The sequence below is a fragment of the Ursus americanus genome, chromosome 31, assembly GCF_024610735.1.
Source record: "Ursus americanus isolate L20-20 chromosome 31, mUrsAme1.1.p, whole genome shotgun sequence".
Lineage (NCBI taxonomy): Eukaryota > Metazoa > Chordata > Mammalia > Carnivora > Ursidae > Ursus > Ursus americanus.
Genome location: NC_142157.1, coordinates 26,533,083 through 26,554,714, shown reverse-complemented (window position 1 = coordinate 26,554,714; position 21,632 = coordinate 26,533,083). Strand labels below are relative to the sequence as shown.

General features: G+C 39.5%; 1 protein-coding gene across 1 annotated transcript in view; it reads right to left on the bottom strand.

The window, feature by feature from the left end:
- Positions 1-2,473: 2,473 nt before the first annotated feature.
- Positions 2,474-21,632, bottom strand: part of UPF2 (UPF2 regulator of nonsense mediated mRNA decay) — a 105,570-nt gene continuing 86,411 nt past the window's right edge. Inside the window, exons 19-22 of the mRNA XM_045793925.2 lie at positions 20,116-20,283; positions 10,820-10,961; positions 9,551-9,671; positions 2,474-3,755 (exon numbers count right to left, since the gene is read on the bottom strand). Coding sequence (XP_045649881.2) covers positions 3,746-3,755; positions 9,551-9,671; positions 10,820-10,961; positions 20,116-20,283 — 441 coding nt within the window. The 3' untranslated portion in view covers positions 2,474-3,745. The remainder of the gene's footprint in view (positions 3,756-9,550; positions 9,672-10,819; positions 10,962-20,115; positions 20,284-21,632) is intronic.

The following is a 21,632-nucleotide window of genomic DNA, read 5'->3' as shown; positions in this document are numbered from 1 at the left end:
AAGGTCAGACGCCTGCGCCCACAGGGGCCAGCAGGTCTGTGTATGCAGATGTGGCTCCGGACCAAGTTGTCTCTGTAGCTACAGATGGAAGACTCAGGAGATGTTGGCAGCCAAGTTTACAGTGAATGCTATGAATTGAATCTTGTCCCCCAAATTTCATAGGTTGAACCCCCATCCCTAGTGTGACTGTTACTTGGAGAGGGCCTCTAAAGGAGGTTAACTAAGGTTAAATGAGGTCATAGGGTGGGGCCCTAGTGTGATAGGTGTCCTTACAAGAGGAAGATGCAGAGATGTGGAGGACGCAGAGAGGGACGAAGAGTGAGGACACTGTGAAAAAGCCCCCAGCTGTAAGCTAGGGGAAAGAGGCCTCACCAGAACCTGACCGCACTGGCGCCTTGACCTTGGGCTTCCAATCTCCACAACTGTGAGAAGTAAATGCTGTTTAAGCTGCCCAGTCTGTGGTACTCTGTGATGGCAGCCTGAGGAGCCTTAAGACGGTGAAGAACGAAGTGGAGGAGCAGAAAGCACACATGTGAATCTGGGCTGCAATTGGTTATTTCTAAAGTCCAATAATGCTCCTGTGTTGGTTTCAAATGTTAGGATCCTTGCAGTCTCTTGTGGGTTTAAGCAAATTCAAACTGGGTATCTTTCATTTGTGACTACGTAACACACTGGGCTTCTGAATAGCTGGAAGATCATCCATAAATGTAAAAAACCTTCAAACCATTTTAGAAAGAAACACAAGATGTTTCACCTCTGCCTTTTATGAGATTTTGTTGGTTTTGTTTTTTAAACAATAGGTCAGGTTTTCCATTATGAGAATTATGAAGATATGATATACTACAGTGGGAGGTATTAGGAAATCTGAGGTCTACCTCTCTTTGCTATTAGCCTCACCACTCTGGGCCCATTTCCTTCCTTTGAAAAAGTTATTTCTGCTGATTACAAAAATTCTGATACTCCAATGACTGACCTCACCACATTAAGTGGTGTGAAGTTACCACACCTTCCAGGACGATTCACCATCTGTAGACTGTTTCTTCCAGTACTAACATCCCATGCACTCCGGGATTACCACCACCCCACAGGCCCCGGCTCTGTACCACGCTCTTTTGTGTGTCTGTGTCTTGCTCATGTGGTGGTTATGTTTCTAGTCTTGCTCCTTCTCAACTCTTCCAGCTACTGCATGCTACCATTGTCCTTCCTTCTTCTGTCTGGCCACGAGGTTTACAAAGGCATGTTGGTGATGACTCTATGGAGAGCCAACAGCAGGCGAGGTATGGGCGACTCCCACCATGAAGCGCAGGGACTCACCTGAGAAGGGACCGTTAGGCTGCCCAGAGGCCTTTATGGCTCATTAGTTCCCAAAAGGAATCAAACCATCAAAGTCTGGTATCAGATTTGTTAACACCTGCTTACCTTTGATGGACTGTAAGAGGAAAAAGAGGCCCAAAAGACTGACAAAGTTATGAGAATCAGAATGTTTCCTCAAAGTCAGGAGGCTTTCCCCCTAATTTATTTATTTTTAATAGAAGCAAGCTTGCTGGTGGTTAACACATAACCTATCTTACATTGCAGTCATGTTTTGGTCACCAGTAATCTAGCTGAAAAAGGTATCGATGTTGCACACCATCTTGTTTGGTTAACTTACTTTATGGTTCCCAAAACCTGGGCCACCTGCTAGTGACTGTATGCTTTCTCGATGAAAGACTGAAGGTGAATTATCACAGCTGATTTTCAGATATTCTCTGCCTTGTGCATGACATACATTAGAATTATCCCTGGCTCCAACAATTTAAAACTTAGAAAGCATGAAAAAAAATAATTGTAAACCACTCTCCCCAGTGTGGACTCACCAGTGACGGCGTATCGAACTATGATAAAGATGGCAATGAGGGTGGGGAAATGGGGTTAACAGGACTAAGTGGAGTTTTGAAACTTCCTGTTTTAATTAAAAGTTTCTTTGCAAATTCTAATGACTCTCAGATGAATTTTAGAAATTTTAGCAATAGTGATCACAATCATTTCTTCTGGATTGTGTAAGGCTGCCTAGAAATGAACACCTGGAAAGAAACCGCAAATAATGGTTCTTGTGATGCCTTTCTGAGTTGCACAGAGGCTTTTGTCAATCCTGCTGCACACACACGGGTAAAACCATAAACACCACCTCACACTGCGCCAGGCCATGTCGACCTTTTCCATCCTAACCAGCTTTAAGCCTATTCTAAAAATGCTTATTCTACTGGACTCCATGGGCTACCTTGCGTACAGACCCCCCGCTGAGCTGACTCCGGCACCCAGGAAAACCACGCAGACGCACAATGCTGCAGGCAGAGCAGCACTACCTGAGACGCCCAAGAAACCGTCTCTGAGACTGTTTCAGAACGGACGACGATGACCTCTGAAGACACAGATCTACCCACTTAATACATTTCCAAAACCCAAACCAAATAAAACACAACCATGCCAAATCTAAATTACAACACTTTATTGCAGCATCGGCAAAGGTCAGATTTCTGAAGCTGGTGAAGATCGGGCAGCATTTCCATGTGAAATGTTACAACTTTACAAGTTTTGTTCTTATTTAATTCTACATGCAGAAACTGAAACATGGTAAAAGAAAAAATGCAAAATAGCTAGGAAAAAAAGATGTAATCAAGTTGTAGCATACAGATGTGCTCTTCAACTAAATTTACTATGCCTATCGGGAAGCAAACGAAAGACATCTATCCTAATAAATTAACAGATTGCCAGAAACAGACTGAGAACCTCATTTCTATTTAGTGGGGGGGGAAACAAAACAAAACAAAACAAAAACAAACGCAAAATAAAAGCTCTACTGTTTCCATACTTTGTTTAGAGACAGAGGCTGTAAACCCATGAAGGTCAACAAAATCTTCTGATCCCCTTCTTGTTGTCCTTCGTCCATTTTCTGTGACATGCTGACTGGCTCGCTGTTTGTTTTCAATGGTACTTACAATGGGCTCAACTCTCCCTGTGCTTGGGCTGGTGTCAGACTCCCCTAAGCCATCTGAACTCATGCTCTTTGTATAGTAGAAGTCTTCACATTTTTCTTTTACCCTAATAGGCAATTTTGTATGACTGACTCTGATGGATAAAACTGATTTTTCTCCCTCATCCCTTGTTCCTCTTGAAACAAATCCTACACAAAAGCCTTCCTGGTGGATTATCTGGTATTTGGTTATCTTTCATCATTTTGTTGTCCTGCATGTAAGTTTTTACTAGAAGATTTTACTGCTTGCTCTATACTTTTCTACTGTAGTCCTGGAGCCCCCAAGTGTATCTTCTTCCGACATGGGATGTTCAATTCAGAGACACTGTAACTCAAATCAAATTTAAAACTCAAGTTCATTTCCCCCATACCATTACCATCACAACCGTTTCTTCTCTGGCTCAGTCATCTCATTGACGCTCTTCTTGGTGTAACTGCTCAGTAGTCAAGTTAACCATCTCATTTCTTGACTGCCATTCTCAAGAGAAGATTAACCCTCACGTGATTTCCATTACAAAAGGCCTTTACGCCTTATCTGGAAGCGTCGGCTTGTTCCGGTGTTGGCAGAGGCTGCTGTTCCTGCCTCATGGCCCCAGCCTGTCCCAGGTTTAGATTCGCAACTCTCTAGACCGACATGCTGAGATGTGTCCACTGCTCTCATTCAATTGCTGGAGGACTCCACTATCCACAACATCAGATACAGGACCTAATGAAATGACACGTGCTGCTGGATCAACGTCTCCTGGAGGCACAAACAGGGCAACGTTAAAAAGAACTAGTACTGAGGGCAAACTTCTGGCAAGAAAATGCCCCCTCAAGACCACCAACCGCTGTTTCCTGATGTCTCCCAGGCAGATTGGTGCACATGAACTCCTACTGGCTAAGAAACAGCAGGAGCAGAGGGGCACTAAAAAGAGCAATTCTGATGGTGATCAGATCGGTGGTTCTGGAATCTTTCCTGTAACTGCTTTCTAAGATGCTGAGTGTTTGGGGTTTGTGTAATGGTTGAATGGTGTGTCGACCCCCAAACCGAAATCCCCATGTTGACATCTAACGCCAGTACCTCAGGATGCGACCTTATTTGGAAAGGGCCAGTGTAGATGTAATTAGTTAAGATGAGGTCACAATGGAGGAGGACGGGCCGCTTATCCAGTCTGTGTCCTTCTAAGGAGGGGAAATTTGGACGCAGACGCACTCAGAGGGAGAATGTCAGGTGAAGATGGAGGTGCAGGGGTCGGGAGTGCTGCGGAAGCTGAGGGAGGGCCCCGAACAGACACCCCCTCACAGCCGCCGGGAGGAGGCAACCCTGCAGACACCAGCCACCGAGATGAGCAGTTCTGTGGCTGCCATCACCCAGCGTGTGCCGCTTCCTCTGGCAGAGCTAACAGTGTGCTGCTCAGACAGAAGCTGATGTGAGCGAGAAACTGATTTCAAAGAATAAGATGCGAATATGGAAAAATGTATCTTCAGCTGGATAGATGTGTTACGGTACCAAACTGAATGGAACAGGTCAAACACAAGTATTCCCTGAGAGAAAGTCTCTCTCCTAAAGTCAAGACAAATGGCTAAAACAGCATACATAAATACAATAAATGATAGGAAAAAAATGTCCAGTCTTTGATAAGATAAATATATCCCTGAATATAGTATAGAATGTCATCTGACTGCTTTATAGGCTAATTTGAGAGATTTAAAAATTTAAGAGCTCAAAAAATAAAATATACACTTTGGATTAAATGCTATTCTACAAGGGACTCTATTTTACAACAAAAGTATCATTTATTTAACTTTACAATAAGGACATAAAAAAAATATCTAACAAAGAATGCACATCTCAGGACGCCTGGGTGGCTCAGTTGGTGAAGCGTCTGCCTTCAGCTCAGGTCCTGGGATCGAGCCCCACATCGGGCTCCCTGCTCAGTCCAGGGGAGCCTGCTTCTCTCTAAGCTGCTTGCCCTGCTTGTGCTCGCTCGCTCTCCCTAATGAGTAAATAAAATCTTGAAAAAAACAAAAAACAAAAAACAAAACAAAACGCACATCTCCTTAAGATGGGTTAAAAAAGTCCGATAGTGTAACACTCTACTCAAGACTGTGGTCTGCATTCCAGCAGCTTTGACATCACCTGGGAGATGTTAGAAATGAGTGAGAACTAGCAGTTTAATAAGAGTCACGATGATTAAAATATGTATTTTAGGGGCACCTGGGTGGTTCAGTTGGTTGAGCGACTAACTCTTGATTTCAGCTCAGGTCAGGATCTCAAGGCTGTGAGACTGAGCTCTGCATCGGGCTCCATGCTGGATGTGGAGCCCACTTAGGATTCTCTTTCCCTCTGCCCTCCCACCCCCACTCATGTGCGTGCTCTAAAACACACATATATTTTTTATGTGTGTACATATATGTATATGTGTGTATGTGCATATATACACATGTACATATATGTATGTATTTTAATGTTTAAGGAGCACCGGTTTAATTCATATGAATTTTAGCATAGAAACCGTATCAGCACTAACATTTGCCAAAGATGTGACATTTCACAGTATTTTAAACATTGGCAGAGTGGAAAACAACCTTTTCTGCACTGGTTAACTGTTTTACTAGAACACTACTGCCATTTTAACACACTAAAAGCAAATGCCTATGCTTTGTTAAGGCATCACTGCCCAGTGAGAAGGGCTGCAATTTTAATTTACAGCCTATTTGAAGGATCCCTTGTGATCAGAAAAATTTTAAATCATTATAATTAATGTCTGGGAACCTACTAAAATCTGCTTTAATAACCAGTGTCAAATGAATTTCTCCTTATCTGCCATATAACATGGACAATATTAATAACTAATTTTTTAAAATAAACAGTAGCCAAGTTAAGAGTCAAGTTGAAAACAGCTTCTCAGACCTGACTTGCGTTTTCTTCTCCCTCCTTTGTTCAGGAATTCACCTCACAGCACATTTTTCCCTAAGGGATCTGATGAACCACTGCTCTAGATACACAACTTTCTACTGTCTGGCCCAGAGTTAAAAATAGAAAAAAAATAAAGAGGTGCCAAACCACCAGGAGACTCCACCCTACCCGTTATGTTCCTTCAAATGACTACATTTCTTCACTTAAAACTTACGTTTAAAAAAATGGCAAAGAACCTTTGGTGCTCGAATGGGTCAAAAACTTAAGTTTACGTGATTGCTTGTTGCTCTCCCATGTTCACTCACATCTGTATTATAAGAGCACTGGCTTTGAAAATACCGTAATACTTTACAGAGAGCTGTTTTTAAGAATGATGGACAAGTCAGCATTTTTTTTTATTGAGTTACGATTTTAAGAAGAGATTTAAAACAAGAAGAGATGGTAGCTCAAGAATTAGACTTTCACAAAATCAGGAAATGAGGAAAGAAGAGTTAGGGAGCAGAGCTTAGGAAAAAAAGTTCGTGAAATGACTAAATACAGATTTTTAAAAGTTTCTCTGTCCATTCAACAAATATTAACTGAGCATCTACTATGTGCTAGGCACAAGAGTCACAGAGGAGTTATAACAGAAAACAAGACAAGGCTTCATTTCTGCCCTCAATCTTCAGACTCATGGGGGATAAAGACAAGGCAGTAGCTGATTATGCAGGACAAGGTCTGCAGAAATACAGGGAGCAAGGGCAGCATATACGCACCAACCTACATCAGACTTCAGAATATCAAGGTAAGATCTGAAAGAAGAGCATGACCTATCCAGAGGAAAGCACAAGAAAGTTCCAAACAGAGAACATAACTAGAAGGACTAAAAGGCCAGCTTGGTTCAGAGTAGAGGAAGAGAGAGAGATAAAGCCAGTAAGGTAAGCACAACCGCCCCCCTCCCCCCATTATGTAACCAAGTTTAGGAGTTTGGACTTTATCCTACAAGCCATGAGGAGCCACTGAGGGTTTTAAGCAGAAGACTTCACCTACTCAGACAGTAGATGTGCATATTAGAAAAAATGTGAGTACAGCAAAGAGAATAAATTGGAAGGGGTTCATATTGGAGACTGAGAAGTAGATCAGGGGGTTGCTGGCAACAATCCAATGAGAGGTGATGGTAGCCTGACCTAGGGTCTCAGCAGCGGAGGCAGAATAAAATAGGCAAGTGTGAGAGGCATTCAGTAGTAGAATCAAAGGATTTGTTAACTAATTAGATATGGAAACTGACGGAGAGAATAGCCCAAACTTAAACCTCCTTTTCTAGTGTGGACAACTGGCCCAGCAGTGCCTCTACTCGGTGAGCCAGAGAACAGAGGAGGAGAGAGGCCGGGGGCAGGGGACACACCTTCTAGGTGGTTGTTTAGAAGGCAGGGGGATATTCAGTCAGAAACTAAAACGTGCGACCTGAGCCAGAACAACAGAAGGTAACTGGGCCACAAAAGGGAAGGAAACCTCCCACGGAGGGTATACAGGGGTAGGAGAAGAGGGCCTAGGACTGACCCTGAGGGACGTTAGCATCTCCAAGCAGAATCAAGCCCATAAAGGAGTCAGTAGACAGGAGGAGGAGTCAAGGAGGGAAGAGAAAGACCAGAAGACAGGACAGCTACATAAGTCCAGAGAAGAGAGTGAGTCAAGAAAAAGAGGGTCCACGTTCTGAGTGCTGCTGAGGCAGCCTGAAAGAAACAGAATGAAACACTGGGAGGCAGCTGGGGGCGGGGAGGGCAGCATGCTGCAGTCAGCCACGCGTGTGAGAGGTGAGGAAGAAAGAGCAAATATGGCTAATCTCCACGTTTGGTTAACTAGGGGCTGGAGGGAGGGAAGAAAAACAAGAAGTTAACAAAGAGAATTCTGAAAAACAACTGAGTAACTGGTAGCAAACTAGGAAAGGCATACCTTTGTGTTCATCTATTACACATCTATTAGCATATTAAGTTTACACATCTGTTTTCCCATATTTTTTTCCCATTGCTTAAGAAACTTTCAACAAATTTTTAAATAAGTATATGACTTGGATAGAATTAGCTCTTTCAAATACCTATACTTAGTTTTCCCACCAGACTACAAGCTTGAGCATAAAGATTCTGTCCTTCTGTACTTTTTAATTTGCCATAGTGCAGGACTGAACCCATGGTAGGTGCAGAATGAGTGAAAGCTGAGGGGGGCAAATCATACTGCAAGTATCAATTATGTATCAAATGCCACAGTTACTGATTCTTAAACCCACCCAAAAATTTAAAAATTGGGAAAATGAACTACCCTTGCATTATGTTACTCAAGAAGGGATTAGGTATTAATAGAAATAATGCTGTTCAGAGTTGCAAAGCTGTAATATAAAAAGGTGAAGCTGGTGGAAAACATCACGATAAAAATATTCTAATAGTTCTGTTTGCCAACCACGAGACAAGAAGAGAAACTGGTATTATCAAGAACACTGATACATATTCAAAGCTCTGTAAGAAAATGTAAAAGCAGAAAACTAAAATTTTCATGGCCTGTTAAAACTACCTAGCTTCTACGTTTTAGCAACAATAAAAAGTTTTATTAAAGGACTTTAATAAAGCTTAGATAATTTAAAATAACCTAATATCTTATGTCTCATTAGATGGATTTGTATATCAGTTCTACTTTGGATTTCTTAAAACATTACACTCACTAGATGTTAAAAAACAGACCCCTAAACTGTATGACAAACCAATGTTCTAATCTGTAATCTGAAATGTTATGAGCAACACCCAAATATACACTGCGTGCAAGACAGACACTTGTACTTCCCCAGCACTGCTGTCCACAGTAATGAACTATTCTGCTCCCCATCCCTAGCACACTCCCTCCCACACCCACCTTGCCGGCCCCCAACAGCAAGGTGACATGTTGGGACTGTTGTACGTCCTTAGCCTAAATTCCAAGACCCTGAGGAGATCAGTAAGAGCAGGAAGGCCAATGTCATCTTTGATTATAACCCAAACACGAGACAAAAAATGGAGTTCATGGTATGGGTCTTTAGATCAGATCCCAGAAAAACTTTAATTTTCTCCCTTAAAAGATGAATAAGGTCTTATTAGGAAATATCTTCTATGTGAAATTCCTTATGGAATTGTAACTATTTCACTTTAAGCAACTCAAGTTTAAGCAGAACTGGCATGGATCCCAGCAGGATATTGTATAATTAAAAACAAACAAAGTACCTCAAAACAAACTCAACCTGCAGGCTTGAAAGTCTAGGAAATAGGTTTTGAGTTTTTGTAAACATTACTCAACACTGACCTTAAAAATTCTAACACAAAAGTGTGTGATTTCTCTCAAACTCATCTATAACTAGTCATCTCTGTGAATGCAAAAGAGAAAATTAAAGAATCCAAAGAAGTCCACTCAGAGAGAGTGAAAGCCAAGATCAATGTGGCTGAAATTAAACAACAAAAAACAACTGTAATTATTTTATAAATGTTTTCTTCTTTCAAATATCTACAACTCAAAGACTTTTCTATTTTGCTAGTAATTAGGCCTTTATCATTAAGAATAATCCGGATCTAATTTATTCATACAGACAGCATGAAAAACAAATAGCTAAAGGAGGAAAAAAAGAGAGACTGTCTTACCTCCCACCAGTCTTAAAGATTAGATCCGCATTAGGTGCTCCCTTTGGATGTTGGTAACGAGGCCGCCGCTCCCGATTGGTGTTTGCTGGAGCTGGGCGCTGGGCAAGAGACTGCAGCATTTCTGTAAGCAGGAGCAAAACAGAAAAGGTAGTTAACTGTGGTAAATGCACTCCCCTCCATGAAGCAAATAAAACCCTAGGGAGATCAAGTTTATTACGTCTGTCGGGTAGGTGGTTAAAGAAAAAATACCCATTACACAGACTACAATGATTAAGAAGTTCTGAAAGAGCACATCAAGAAAGGAAACATGCTCTTTAAGCATTTAATATCCAGTATCTCCCATACTGTCAATCTGGTCACTGCATAAGTGTCTTGTGAGGCAGTAAAACAGTATAAGCTGCCTAGTTCAATAGCTACAAATACAGCATCTGGAGCCAGACAATACTGGTTCAAACCCCAGCTCTGCCACTTACTAGCTATGGGACTTCCGGCTCATTTCCTTAAAATGTCAAATGGGGGTAATAATAAGCACTTATCTCCTGGAATTGTGGTGAGGGTTAAGTGCTTCAGTGTCCAGCCCGTAGTAAGCCCTTAACGCTGAGTGTTAGCTGTTACTACTGATTGTTAAAAATGTTGGGTATCAACCACAAGAGATTCAAGAAGAGCGATTTGAAGACAGAAAACCAAATATTTATATACTTAACAATCTCTCTTGCACAGAAAGCAGTCTGTCAGTACAGTGCTATATAAATAGCCATGTTATGGCTCTAAAATCTGGGGGCCACAGAAACGCCAAGAGGCTGGTTTTTGAGGTTCGTGGACTCTATACATAAGGTTCCAGCTAACTGAAGAGTGTTGGGTATATCTGCACAAACTAGAATCTTAACTTGAGTATACCCTTAAATCTGAAGAAGCATGGGGTCCTTGAGACAGGATTCCCAACTGACAAAATGAGATAATAAGTATGTGTTGAATTAATTGCTCACAGATGACTGGCAACATGAGGCAATTAAAAATTGATTATCATCTCAGTTGCAAACATAAAACAGTACAGAATCTAACTGAATTGTGAAGTTGGCAAATATGATGAAAATTACTTTTATTTTGCAATTAAGTGAATATAGAATGGAATATAAAAACAATTTCTTAAGCTAAATATTTACAAAGATGACATGAAAAGGAGAGGGGGATAAAAACTCTGATATTCTATATTTAAAAATCCAAAAAGTATATAAATTTTCCACTTCTGTCCTATAAAGGATTGTTTACCCTGATAATCTTCTTGCTCTTGCCGTTCATTGATGTCTAATGTGAGCTTTTTCATTCTCATCCTCTCTTCTTGTTCTGCCTGTTGTTGGTTCCAGTGATTTGCAGCAAGTTGGGAAGACATGGGTACATTAAGGATCTTAAACTGAGAAAAAATAACAAAGAAATAAAAAATGGCTTGAGAAAATCAAAGAAAAAAAGATTTCAAATAAAACGCTACGTAGAATTAAACAAGTTTAGAAAAAGAACATCTTTCCTCTAAGTAAATAAAGATAGTATCATCTAAGAACATAAACAGATAATAGTCTTAATCTTCTAGAGACAAACCCATTCGGGTTGGATAGGAAGTAGAAAGCCATCAAGTTCAGGGGCGCCTGGGTGGCACAGCGGTTAAGCGCCTGCCTTTGGCTCAGGGCGTGATCCCGGCATTATGGGATCGAGCCCCACATCAGGCTCCTCTGCTATGAGCCTGCTTCTTCCTCTCCCACTCCCCCTGCTTGTGTTCCCTCTCTCGCTGGCTATCTCTGTCAAATAAATAAATAAAATCTTTAAAAAAAAAAAAAACCATCAAGTTCAACCTCAAGAAAAGTAGAAGGTCCTCTTTCCACCACTCTGTTTGGAAGCACTCATCTAGCAACAGGGTATCAATTTCCATCATAAAGACCTTCTAATGTATGGGTAATTGTCAAAAAGGCTTTTATATAGCAAGCTGTAACCTGCATCCTTTTCATTTCTATCCTCTGGAACTATAGCAAGCTGTAACCTGCATCCTTTTCATTTCTATCCTCTGGAACCAGTTCTGGCCTCCTGAACCATACAGAACAAATCCACTTCACCTTTAGTATTGACACACCTTCTTACTATCTAAAGACAGAACGCAAGGTTAGAACAGAGGAAGAGTTAAGCAACTGCCCTACAAGATCTATTTCTGTTAGGGGAGAGAGTCCTTATCTACAAAGTTTTGTTTCTAGCAGGATGTCCCTGGTTAGGATTGTGCAAGGTACACAAACCTAGATAGAATTTATGAGTTTAAGGGCTCCCTGGAAATCGCTGAGTAAGCTACCTAACTATCTGAACACAAAATGGAAATTCTCTCTGTTCTGTATAATGTGCACACCTCAGTTAAGAGACCTTCTCTAATACTTTGGGTGAACGGCATGCCTGATGAGGGCACAGAGACCTGTGCTCAAAGATCCCAGACCTCTCTCTGGTTGATCTATGACATTTTGAAAGCTTGCATCCTTGAAATTATTAGTAAAGCTTAACACTGTGTAAGTCTCTGATTCATCTGAATCAGATTTGACAATCTGATTCTTCATTTTATCTCATATGTCCTCTTTTGGTATTCGCTTTTGTATGATGTACTTTAGTCAGTCAATATTCCTCTTAAAATGTAATAATACCCAGAACACTAAATGCACCAGGCCAGATACACTAAGGTGAAAAATAATAAGTGTGGGTGTGAAACATCTACAAGCCCAACTAACTACATTTCATTTTCATCAAGGTAGATAACCAAGTATCTCCTATATCAAAATAAAAATATATTTAAGGTAGTCCATTTGGCTACCAGCCTAGCAGACCTTACCCATTCTCCTCAATGAGATTAGTTTGACTTAATGTGCTTTTAGTGGTCAAGGACAGACTCCTTGCAACTGCCCCTTTCTATTTTATGAGTTCAAAACCATCTTTTAAAGAAAAAAAAAAACATATACACATACAATCAAGAAAACCTCACTGCAATCAAGATAATGAGCATGTCCGTTACCTCCAAAGGCTCCTCTGTCCCTCTGTAACCTATGTCTTCCTCTGCCCCACCCCCAGGCAACTGCTAACTTGATTACTGTCACTACTCATTAGTTTGAACTTTCTAAAATTTTATATAAGTTGAATCATACAACATGTATTTTATTTTGTCCAGCTTCTTTAAATTCCCACAATGATTTTGAGATGCAGCCATGTTACTGTAAGCATGAACAGTTTGTTCCTTTTTATCGTACAGCAGTATTTCTTTGTATGAATGTACCATAATTTGCTTATCTGCTCACTTGTTGATAGCACCTGAGGTTTCTATTTTGGGTTATTACAAATATATTTACAAACGTTTGTATGGACATAGGTCTCCATTTTTTTTAAATGCAAAATGCTAGTAATGAAAAGCTGGGAATAGCTGGTGTCTTTTACTTTTTTATTTTTTTAAAGTAAGCTCTGTACCCAAAGTGGGGCTTGAACTCATGACTGTGAAATCAAGAGTAACATGCTTTACCAACTCAGCCAGCTAGGCACCCTGTGGTGTGTCTTACTTTTTAAGAAACTACAAAAATTTTTCCAAAGTATCTGCACTATTTTACATTCTACTAGCAGTGAATGAGAGTTCTGGTTCCTCCACACCCTCGCCAATACTTGGGATGGCCGGTCTTTTTCATTTTAGCCATTCTAGTGAGTATATAGTGGTATTTTCACTTTGGTTTTAATTTTCACTTTACTCATGACTAAAATCATCTGTTTTAAAATTCAATCTAGAATCATATGCTAAAAGTTGACATAAGTTTACTGGATTGTATACTTTTCAGAATACACTTTTCCCTTGCTCTTTGAACAAGGAAATTATTTGCCCATTATGAATCTTTTGACTACTGCCTCATTCTGAGCCTTTCTAAGTTTAATGACAACTGCTCTACAATTACATATAGAAGTTATTTCAGTCTTTGAGGATATAATCTGTTTTTAACTAAAGACTGGGACTCATTTAAAGTAGATAAATTATCCCTTTTGACACTAATTTTACCCAACCTTCAACTTATCCTTCCAGGTTGAAATCTTCCTTGTTGATAAAAGTGAAAGTGAAAATAGCTGTTTCCCCCCACCCCGACAAAATCTCTCCACAAACAGTGGGATTACCCTTCCTTGTTCTTATGACCCCGAACACAGCCTTTTAAAAAGTACTTCCTCTGGGGCGCCTGGGTGGCACAGCGGTTAAGCGTCTGCCTTCGGCTCAGGGCGTGATCCTGGCGTTATGGGATCGAGCCCCACATCAGGCTCTTCTGCTATGAGCCTGCTTCTTTCTCTCCCACTCCCCCTGCTTGTGTTCCCTCTCTTGCTGGCTGTCTCTATCTCTGTCAAATAAATAAATAAAAATCTTTAAAAAAAAAAAAAAGTACTTCCTCTTGTCAACTATACTTCAATTAAAAGAAAAAGCATTTCCACATCCTCTTTACATCTCCTTTAAAAACTGCTAGTTGTGCACTATTTCTAAATTTTACTGTATATGGTCTGATGATGGCCCATTTCTCTTTCATCCACAATTACGAATTCTGAGCTTTTTTCCCCCTGCCCCTCCCCAAAACTTCCTTTCAGTTCCACATTACAATCAGTGCTTTCATGAAATATACACTTGCCAGGCAGTGATGCAAAGAAGACCATGGATTTTTGTGGTCAGACAGATGGGGTTCACAGCTCAGCCCTACGTATTTATTAGTACAATTTAGCAAATCACATGAGAATGCTCTTTCTCTCAGCTATAAAATAATATCAAGACTACCTTTTAGGGTTGCTGTAAGAATTAAATAAGATAGATATGTACAGTATGCAGTACAGTGCCTAGCATACAGCAGGTTCTCCATAAATATTACCTATTAATAATGCATCAAAATAACAAAGTTCAAAATAGTCACCCTCATCAGCTACTATACAGCTGAAACTAAAATTGCAGCAAAATAAAATCACAAATCAACTAAAAACATCACCTTCTTAGCAGAATGAGACTGACAACCACCAAGTAGAAACTGAAGCCCTTAACTACTTCTGTCTACCGTCCTGAGCCCTGTGTAGTTGTCTGCATCGGGAATGTGTCTTCAACAGATGGGACTTGCCCCAACTGTGTCTTATTTCCACTAACAAAAACAACTGAAACAAAGTTAAAATAAAATGGTCATCATTCCCCCTAATAAACCTTTCAATTTATTTTTCACAAATCAGGGAGACGTACAAAAAGTAAGTTAATGGAAAAGTTCAGCTCAAAATGACTTTTCTGCCAGACTCTTCACATGTTATCTAATAGGTGAAACAAAAACTTCATAATAAAATTTATTCTTTCTAAGCAGAATTACTGAGATGTCACATTAATTCATAATGGAACTTTAAATTTTCAGCACTATTCATGAAGAAAGCATTCTGTTGCACCTACATTTCCAAATCCAGGTGCTATAAACTATTGGTAGAGAAAAGCTGAATTAAAATTGACACTGCAGGAGTGCCTGGGTGGCTGAGTTGGTTAAGTGGCTGCCTCTGGCACACGTCATGATCCCAGGGTCCAAGTCCTGCATCAGGCTCCCTGCTCAGCAAGGAGTCTGCTTGTCTCTCTCCCCCTGCTGTGTCCTCTCTCTCTCACTTGCTCACACTCTTTCTCAAATAAATAAAACCTTAAAAAATAAAGTAAAAAACAAAAAGAAACAAAACAAAACAAAAAAAACCACCCAGACACTGCAAACAGAGGTGGGCCAAATTATTATGACAGCAGAGAGAGAGATGTCAAATTCTAGAAAGACCACAACAATGAGAACAATTTCCAGAATGATGACTTGAAGCAATTTCCTAAACTTCCCTTAACAGAACAACTGTGAAATCTGGTTAGCAGATATATCAGAGGTACAAATACTCTAAATAAAATTTAACCTGCCAGTATAAATCAATAAAGACAGAGCTACACAAATTAATACATTAGTTTTAAAGATATAATAACACATAAAGAACAATGTTTGAAACACAGTAGGAATTCAATATGTTTTATAGCTGTTATTGTTATCAACACAATTACTTTCTTATTTTTATTATAAGAAGGAAATCTGGGCAATGTTGAGTACTGTCTCAGTGAAATACAAAATACCTATTAGGTTTCAAGGATCACAGCTGAATTTTAAGTCACTCTCTGTTCCCAGTATCAAATAAAATGCCTTATTTGAGATGATAAGGGTAAAGAGAGGTGAATATCTGAGTTTCTCAAGGTAAATTGCAGACTCCAATATTACAATGTTCTTCCTTATTCAGCTAGCTGGTTTTCCTCAATAGCTTTACAAACTGGTTTTAAACATGTATGAATATATGCAAATGCAGAAAGAGTGACATACTACTGTTTCACAAAATACCCAAGGCAAAGCAGCCTAGTAAGAAAGGAAGACATAATATCCTGATCATCATGAAATCACAAGCTGCAATTGTAAGATGCTTCTGTCACCACATTAACACAAAGAGAAAACAGGGTGGCCGTTTTCCCCCCTTCCTGGGTTTCTGATAATAACAACTGAACTGTCCTTCATAATTCAGTACTGAAGAGACTAATAATGATGGTACTTACCACACTAATGAAACAGTATAAAACATTATAAAAAGAAATTTCATGATTTGATCAAAAATGTGAAAAATAAAGGTTTCCATTCATTTATAAGATTGACTTGAGACAAGTTTTACAAAAGAAAATGTTCTCAAGTACTTAAAAAGGACATAAAAGAGATAGTAATAACTACAGAGAGCACAAGAGACCAATCTCCTGATGCCACCGTCACCAAGTGCCTTTACTGTTAAGCTGCCAAAACATTTTTAAAAGAGAGTTATTTACTACTTTATAGCAAATTAGATGACAAAAAGATTGAAGTCACTCAAACTAGATTTTTCTGGAATACAATAATTGCAATAAAGGTGATTTAGGTTGTATTTTAAAGCTATTTCACACTTGTAGCTGAAATTGAAATCCCACTATCATAATCCCAAGTATCAACTGCTATAGTCAAAGGTATATAAACATGGGGCGCCTGGGTGGTTCAATTGTTAAGCGTCTGCCTTAGGCTCAGGTCATGATCCCATAGTCCTGGGATGGAGCCCTGCATCGGGCTCCCCACTGAGTAAGGAGCCTGCTTCTCCCTCTCCCTCTGCCCCCCCCCCTGCTTGTGCTCGCTCTGTCAAACAAATAAATAAAACCTTTAAAAAAAAAAGATACATAAAACAAATAACTCCTTTTAAATATTAACTGCAAAAAAATGGGTTGTTTATGAGTATTAAGCTATAATAAATATACTGTACATTAATTTGTTTAAAGCAATCAAAAAAGTTCTTTAAAACATATAAAGATTCCATTAAAACTTCTGTTTTAATGATCAAAACATTTTAATTCATTATTCTAATTCATAAGTATTTAAAACTAGAAAAATAAATTATGAATAGCATTATTCTCTTTTCTTTTCAACTACTCATTTCATTGGTACAAACTTTTATTTTCCTAATGACTACGGAAAAAGTTATTTCTGAGCACAAATCTGGTGCACAAAGAGATCATTCACTTAAGAACTAAAGATTCCTATAAGGCAAAACATTTCACATTTCTAGAAAAACCGTTGCACCAGAAGGGCCAACACCCAAAAGTTAAATAAAGAAATAAAAATCAGAACAAAATAACTTTCTTTTTCAGACCACAAAATACCAGTGATGTTTCTTCAAATAATGTTCCTAAAACTGAACATTTTCCAAAATTCCAAATAAAAGTTTATGAGTTGAAAATTTACTTAATAACCAAGTACTCTGAGCACTCATTTCATGATTGCTAATATATTTTTAGTAAAGTTCAATAAAAATGTTTCCTTAAAAATTATAATTTCACATTTTAAGAAATAAGGATCTCCACTCCTCATTTTGTATATGTATAAAGTTATATGGATAGGTTATACAGTATATAAGCTATCTACTTTAAACTGAAAATATTCCTTCTAAAAAATAAACACATAAGTTTTACTTTGATCGATACGATTTAGAATTTAGGACTGCTGAAATAAATTTCTTTTTCAAAGCTCAGAAGTTTCTTAGGGTAGGCTGTGATTTAATTTATGCCTGCATGCTCTAAAAAGGTCAAATGGGGTATATGAATTGACAAAGTTAAGATGAATTTTTACATGTGCCTCACAAAAGGGAGGGACAAATGAAGAAAATGGATTATTTAAATTTTGTGCAATTTGATCTTCACAGAAAGATATTCCTAAACCCCCTTTTACATAAGAAAAATGGTTTGGGGGCACCTTGGTGGCTCAGTCCGTTAAGCGTCTGACTTCAGCTGAGGTCATGATCTCAGGGTCCTGGGATCAAGCACCATGTAGTGGGGCTCCCCACTCAGTGGGGAGTCTGCTTGTCCCTCTGCAACCCCCCACTCCACTTATACTCTCTCTCAAATAAATAAATGAAATCTTCAAAAAAAAAAAAAAGATAAGAAAAACGGTTCAAGAAAGTATGCCAGTAATACAAATGTTCGGTAGCTGCACTGGAACGGGAACCAGGGCATATCTAACTGAAGTCACCAAGTACTACCCTTCACAATTAAAAAAGAAAAACAAAACCCTCTCTTTTGTGCCTAGAAAATATGGTATGGGGTGGGGGGAGGAGCTAAGAGCTTTTAAAGGAAACAGAGAATGAAGCAGACCTAAAGTCTAATAACTGAAATAGAACAGCGAGGCCCAGAGAAGGAACTAGTCCCTAGGAAAGAAAAGCAAAACTCGGGGCTTTGAAGAATCCTGGGAACCGTGATAACTAGCAGTTTCAGGTGCTCTGAGGAGAGCAGTTTTGCAAAGATCTTGATTCAACACCAAGTTTAGGGTCTTGATTTAAAAACCCCCTTACTTTTCTAGGGACTTAGTGGAGGACAGAGAGCGGGGAGAATGCCAGAGCTCAAACCTGGACTGAGGGTGGGCGAAGACAGAGCTCTCCTAAATGCACAATGACTCCAGAGGCCGGGATGGAGGGAAGGCCGTGACTGGAAAGGAATTAGGAAGGCAGTGTTTGAAAGACACAGCAGTGCTCTGAGCCTGAGCCAAAGTTAACTACTGACACACAACATGATGTGAAGCCTTCCCCAGCCCTCCTTTCCAGGATTCTAATTGGTGTACAGCTTTTGTACCTCAAGATTTACTTGCAGTATAGCGAAAGTATGGTATCCTGGACAACTCTGATCCTCTGAGTATATAAGAAATTCCCTGACAAAAGCAAAGATAAAAATTAACTTGGGCATCATCTCTTAGTGGTTGTACTGGTGGGGACTATCCCTTCCAACACAGACGACATCTCATTAGAGGCCTTGCAGACCATCCCCTTCAGCACAGTAGGCTCCCTCTCTTTCCCCACCGGTCTCTCTCTAGCCTCTATCTTGCTTTATTTTCCTTCATAGCATTTCCCCCAACCTGACCTTATGTATTTCTTCACTGTCTGCCTCCCAGCACTGGAATGAAAGCTCTCCCCCCGCCCCCTGCCCAGGAGGGACTCTGGTGATTTCTGTACATTCTGCAACTGGGACAGTGCTTGGTGCATAGAGTGTGTTACATGACTATTTGAATGACTACAGAAGCCAGGTATTAGACTTGTCTATAATGAGTTGTGGTAGCTACCATATTTCATAAAATCTAACGTTCCCTTAATTTTAAGATGCTCCATTATTTTACACACCACTAAAACAGAAAAAAATGCTGCCCGTTATCACAGGATCCCATCAATGCTAGGAGGCAGCTTGATTTCAGAAAAGTTAAAATGTGAGAAAACGTTTATAGAATTGGTAATGGGTGTTACATCCTAGAATTGTGTCTGAGAGCAGGGCTTTTTTTTCTTCATAGCACACTGCACTCTCTGCAAATACATTTGTCTATCAACCTTGGCAGGGTGTGAACTCATAAGGACAGGGCCTTTATCTTATATATCACCACAGCCTCAGTACTTGGTATCTGGCACATAGTAGATGCTCAATAATCAATAAATATTTGATGAATGAATGTATGGATCAGTGTATGAATTCCTAAAGCAATAGCTAGGCAGTCAGGGAAATGATTTTGAGGGCCATCTTTCTATAAGGTAAGGGAAAGAAGGGGAAGCAGTATAAGGAGAATGGAGAAGGATTCAAGGTCAGAAAACAATGATTTTCAAGAGAAATCTTAACAACAGAACATTTTCTTGAGCTGTGTGTCATCCTCCTCCTTTCCTTTCCCACTCTGAGCTTACTTATGAAACCTTCCTCCTAAAAGTCAAGGTATTTATATACTCTAACAAATACATATGAACTTAAAATTTAAATGTCCTTTCCTTTAAAAAATATCCATTTAATAGAAGTCAGATGTGTCTTCCATACATATAATAAATAAAATTATTTCTATCACTGAACACTTTAAATGTTTCTAACTCTTTCCCCTTGTAGGCAAAAGATAACTTAGAATATACAAAACAGTTATTACTTAAACTCATAACAATCAATTGTGAACGCACAGAGGACAGTTTCTTACCTGCTGTTTGTTGCCTTTTCTTGTTAACATGACAAACGGCATTGTGTCTGCAGACTCTGCCTCTCCCTCCCCACCACCGAGTGGAGGCCCTTTCCTCAGCTGGCTTTTGAGATGCAAGGGAATAGCAACATCAAGTTGGTGCACTTTGACAGATTCACCACTTCGTTGCTTAAAGACAGAAATAAAAAAATGTAAGTACTCCAAGGTACACATGGATATGTGTAAATATAAATTGCGAACAATTCATTCAGTGCCATAGTTCCTAAAGCACACCAGTCATTGGAGCCAAAGTAATCTTTCTGAAAGGTAACTGAAACGGAGCTGGCTCCTCCCCCGCCCCCAGCTCTTACATATGGCTAGGCAGACCTCTGTGACTGGCTCCTGTTTATCACCGTAGCCTCCCCTGAGCCCAAACACACAATGCTGTAGGTTCTCCTAACTTCACCTGCTTCTGAAATGCATACCCACACATCTCCCTTCATAATTACCATGTGTCACAAGTGCCTGCTTCTCTGTGAGAATCCTCCACCAGACTGCTGGGGTTCAGCACTGGACACCCTTTCCCTGGTGTCCTCTAGTAGTGTTATACAGCCCACAGGTGCTCAATTAATGTTTAAGAATGAATGAAATCTACTAATGTTCAGGTTAGCTTTATGTTTGTTAATACCAAGTTTTTAACATTTACGCTGGATTTATCAACCAATTATTTAAACAAATCTTCAATGAAGACTTAATGTGCGTTAGGCTTCAAGGTAATAATACTCAAAACACAGTCTCTACCCTCAGAGAGCTCGTAACTTGTTGAGAGAGAAATCGATTAATTACAATTCATCCAAGTTATATATAAGCTGTGTTGGGGGTGGAGTGACTATATATAGGCCTGGTTGGGAGTGGGTGAATACCGAGATTTCATAAAAGATTGAATAAAAATGGGACACGTGAAAATGTCTTTAAGGCTTCATATGATTTCTTATAAGCAGAAGGTAGCAGAGCAGTCTCGGGGATACGGAGGGAATTTAGGAAGGGGAAGAACAGGTGCAAAAGCAAAGACATGAAACAGTATGCTGCATTTAGGGAGCTGCACACAATTTCCTTTATTTACTGAATGGAGCACAAATGAGGAAAGAGCTGAACATGATTCTTCAAAGCTAAGCACATAACGCTGAAAGGCCATGAAGGTTTTGAAATTGCTTTACTACAATTTAAATGATCTTTTGATATAGGCTCCTTATTTGCAAGAGATTTCAAATCAAATAAAATGGTAATAAAAGGTGTAAAGTTTTACTATTTCTAAGTTCCAATTTGTTAGAATTTGCTTGAAGTTCTCCCAGGTTTGTTAGATTTATAGACTTTTTACTTAAAATTTGAAAGGATCAGGGTTAGATCACTCTTGATTTATAAATTAACTATTTTCTAATTATAAAATTAACATATTCTCTTTGTAAATTCTTTAAATACAAAAATGTATCAGCCAGGGTGTCCATACCAACTCCCTCCTCTAACCCCCTCTACCCGCT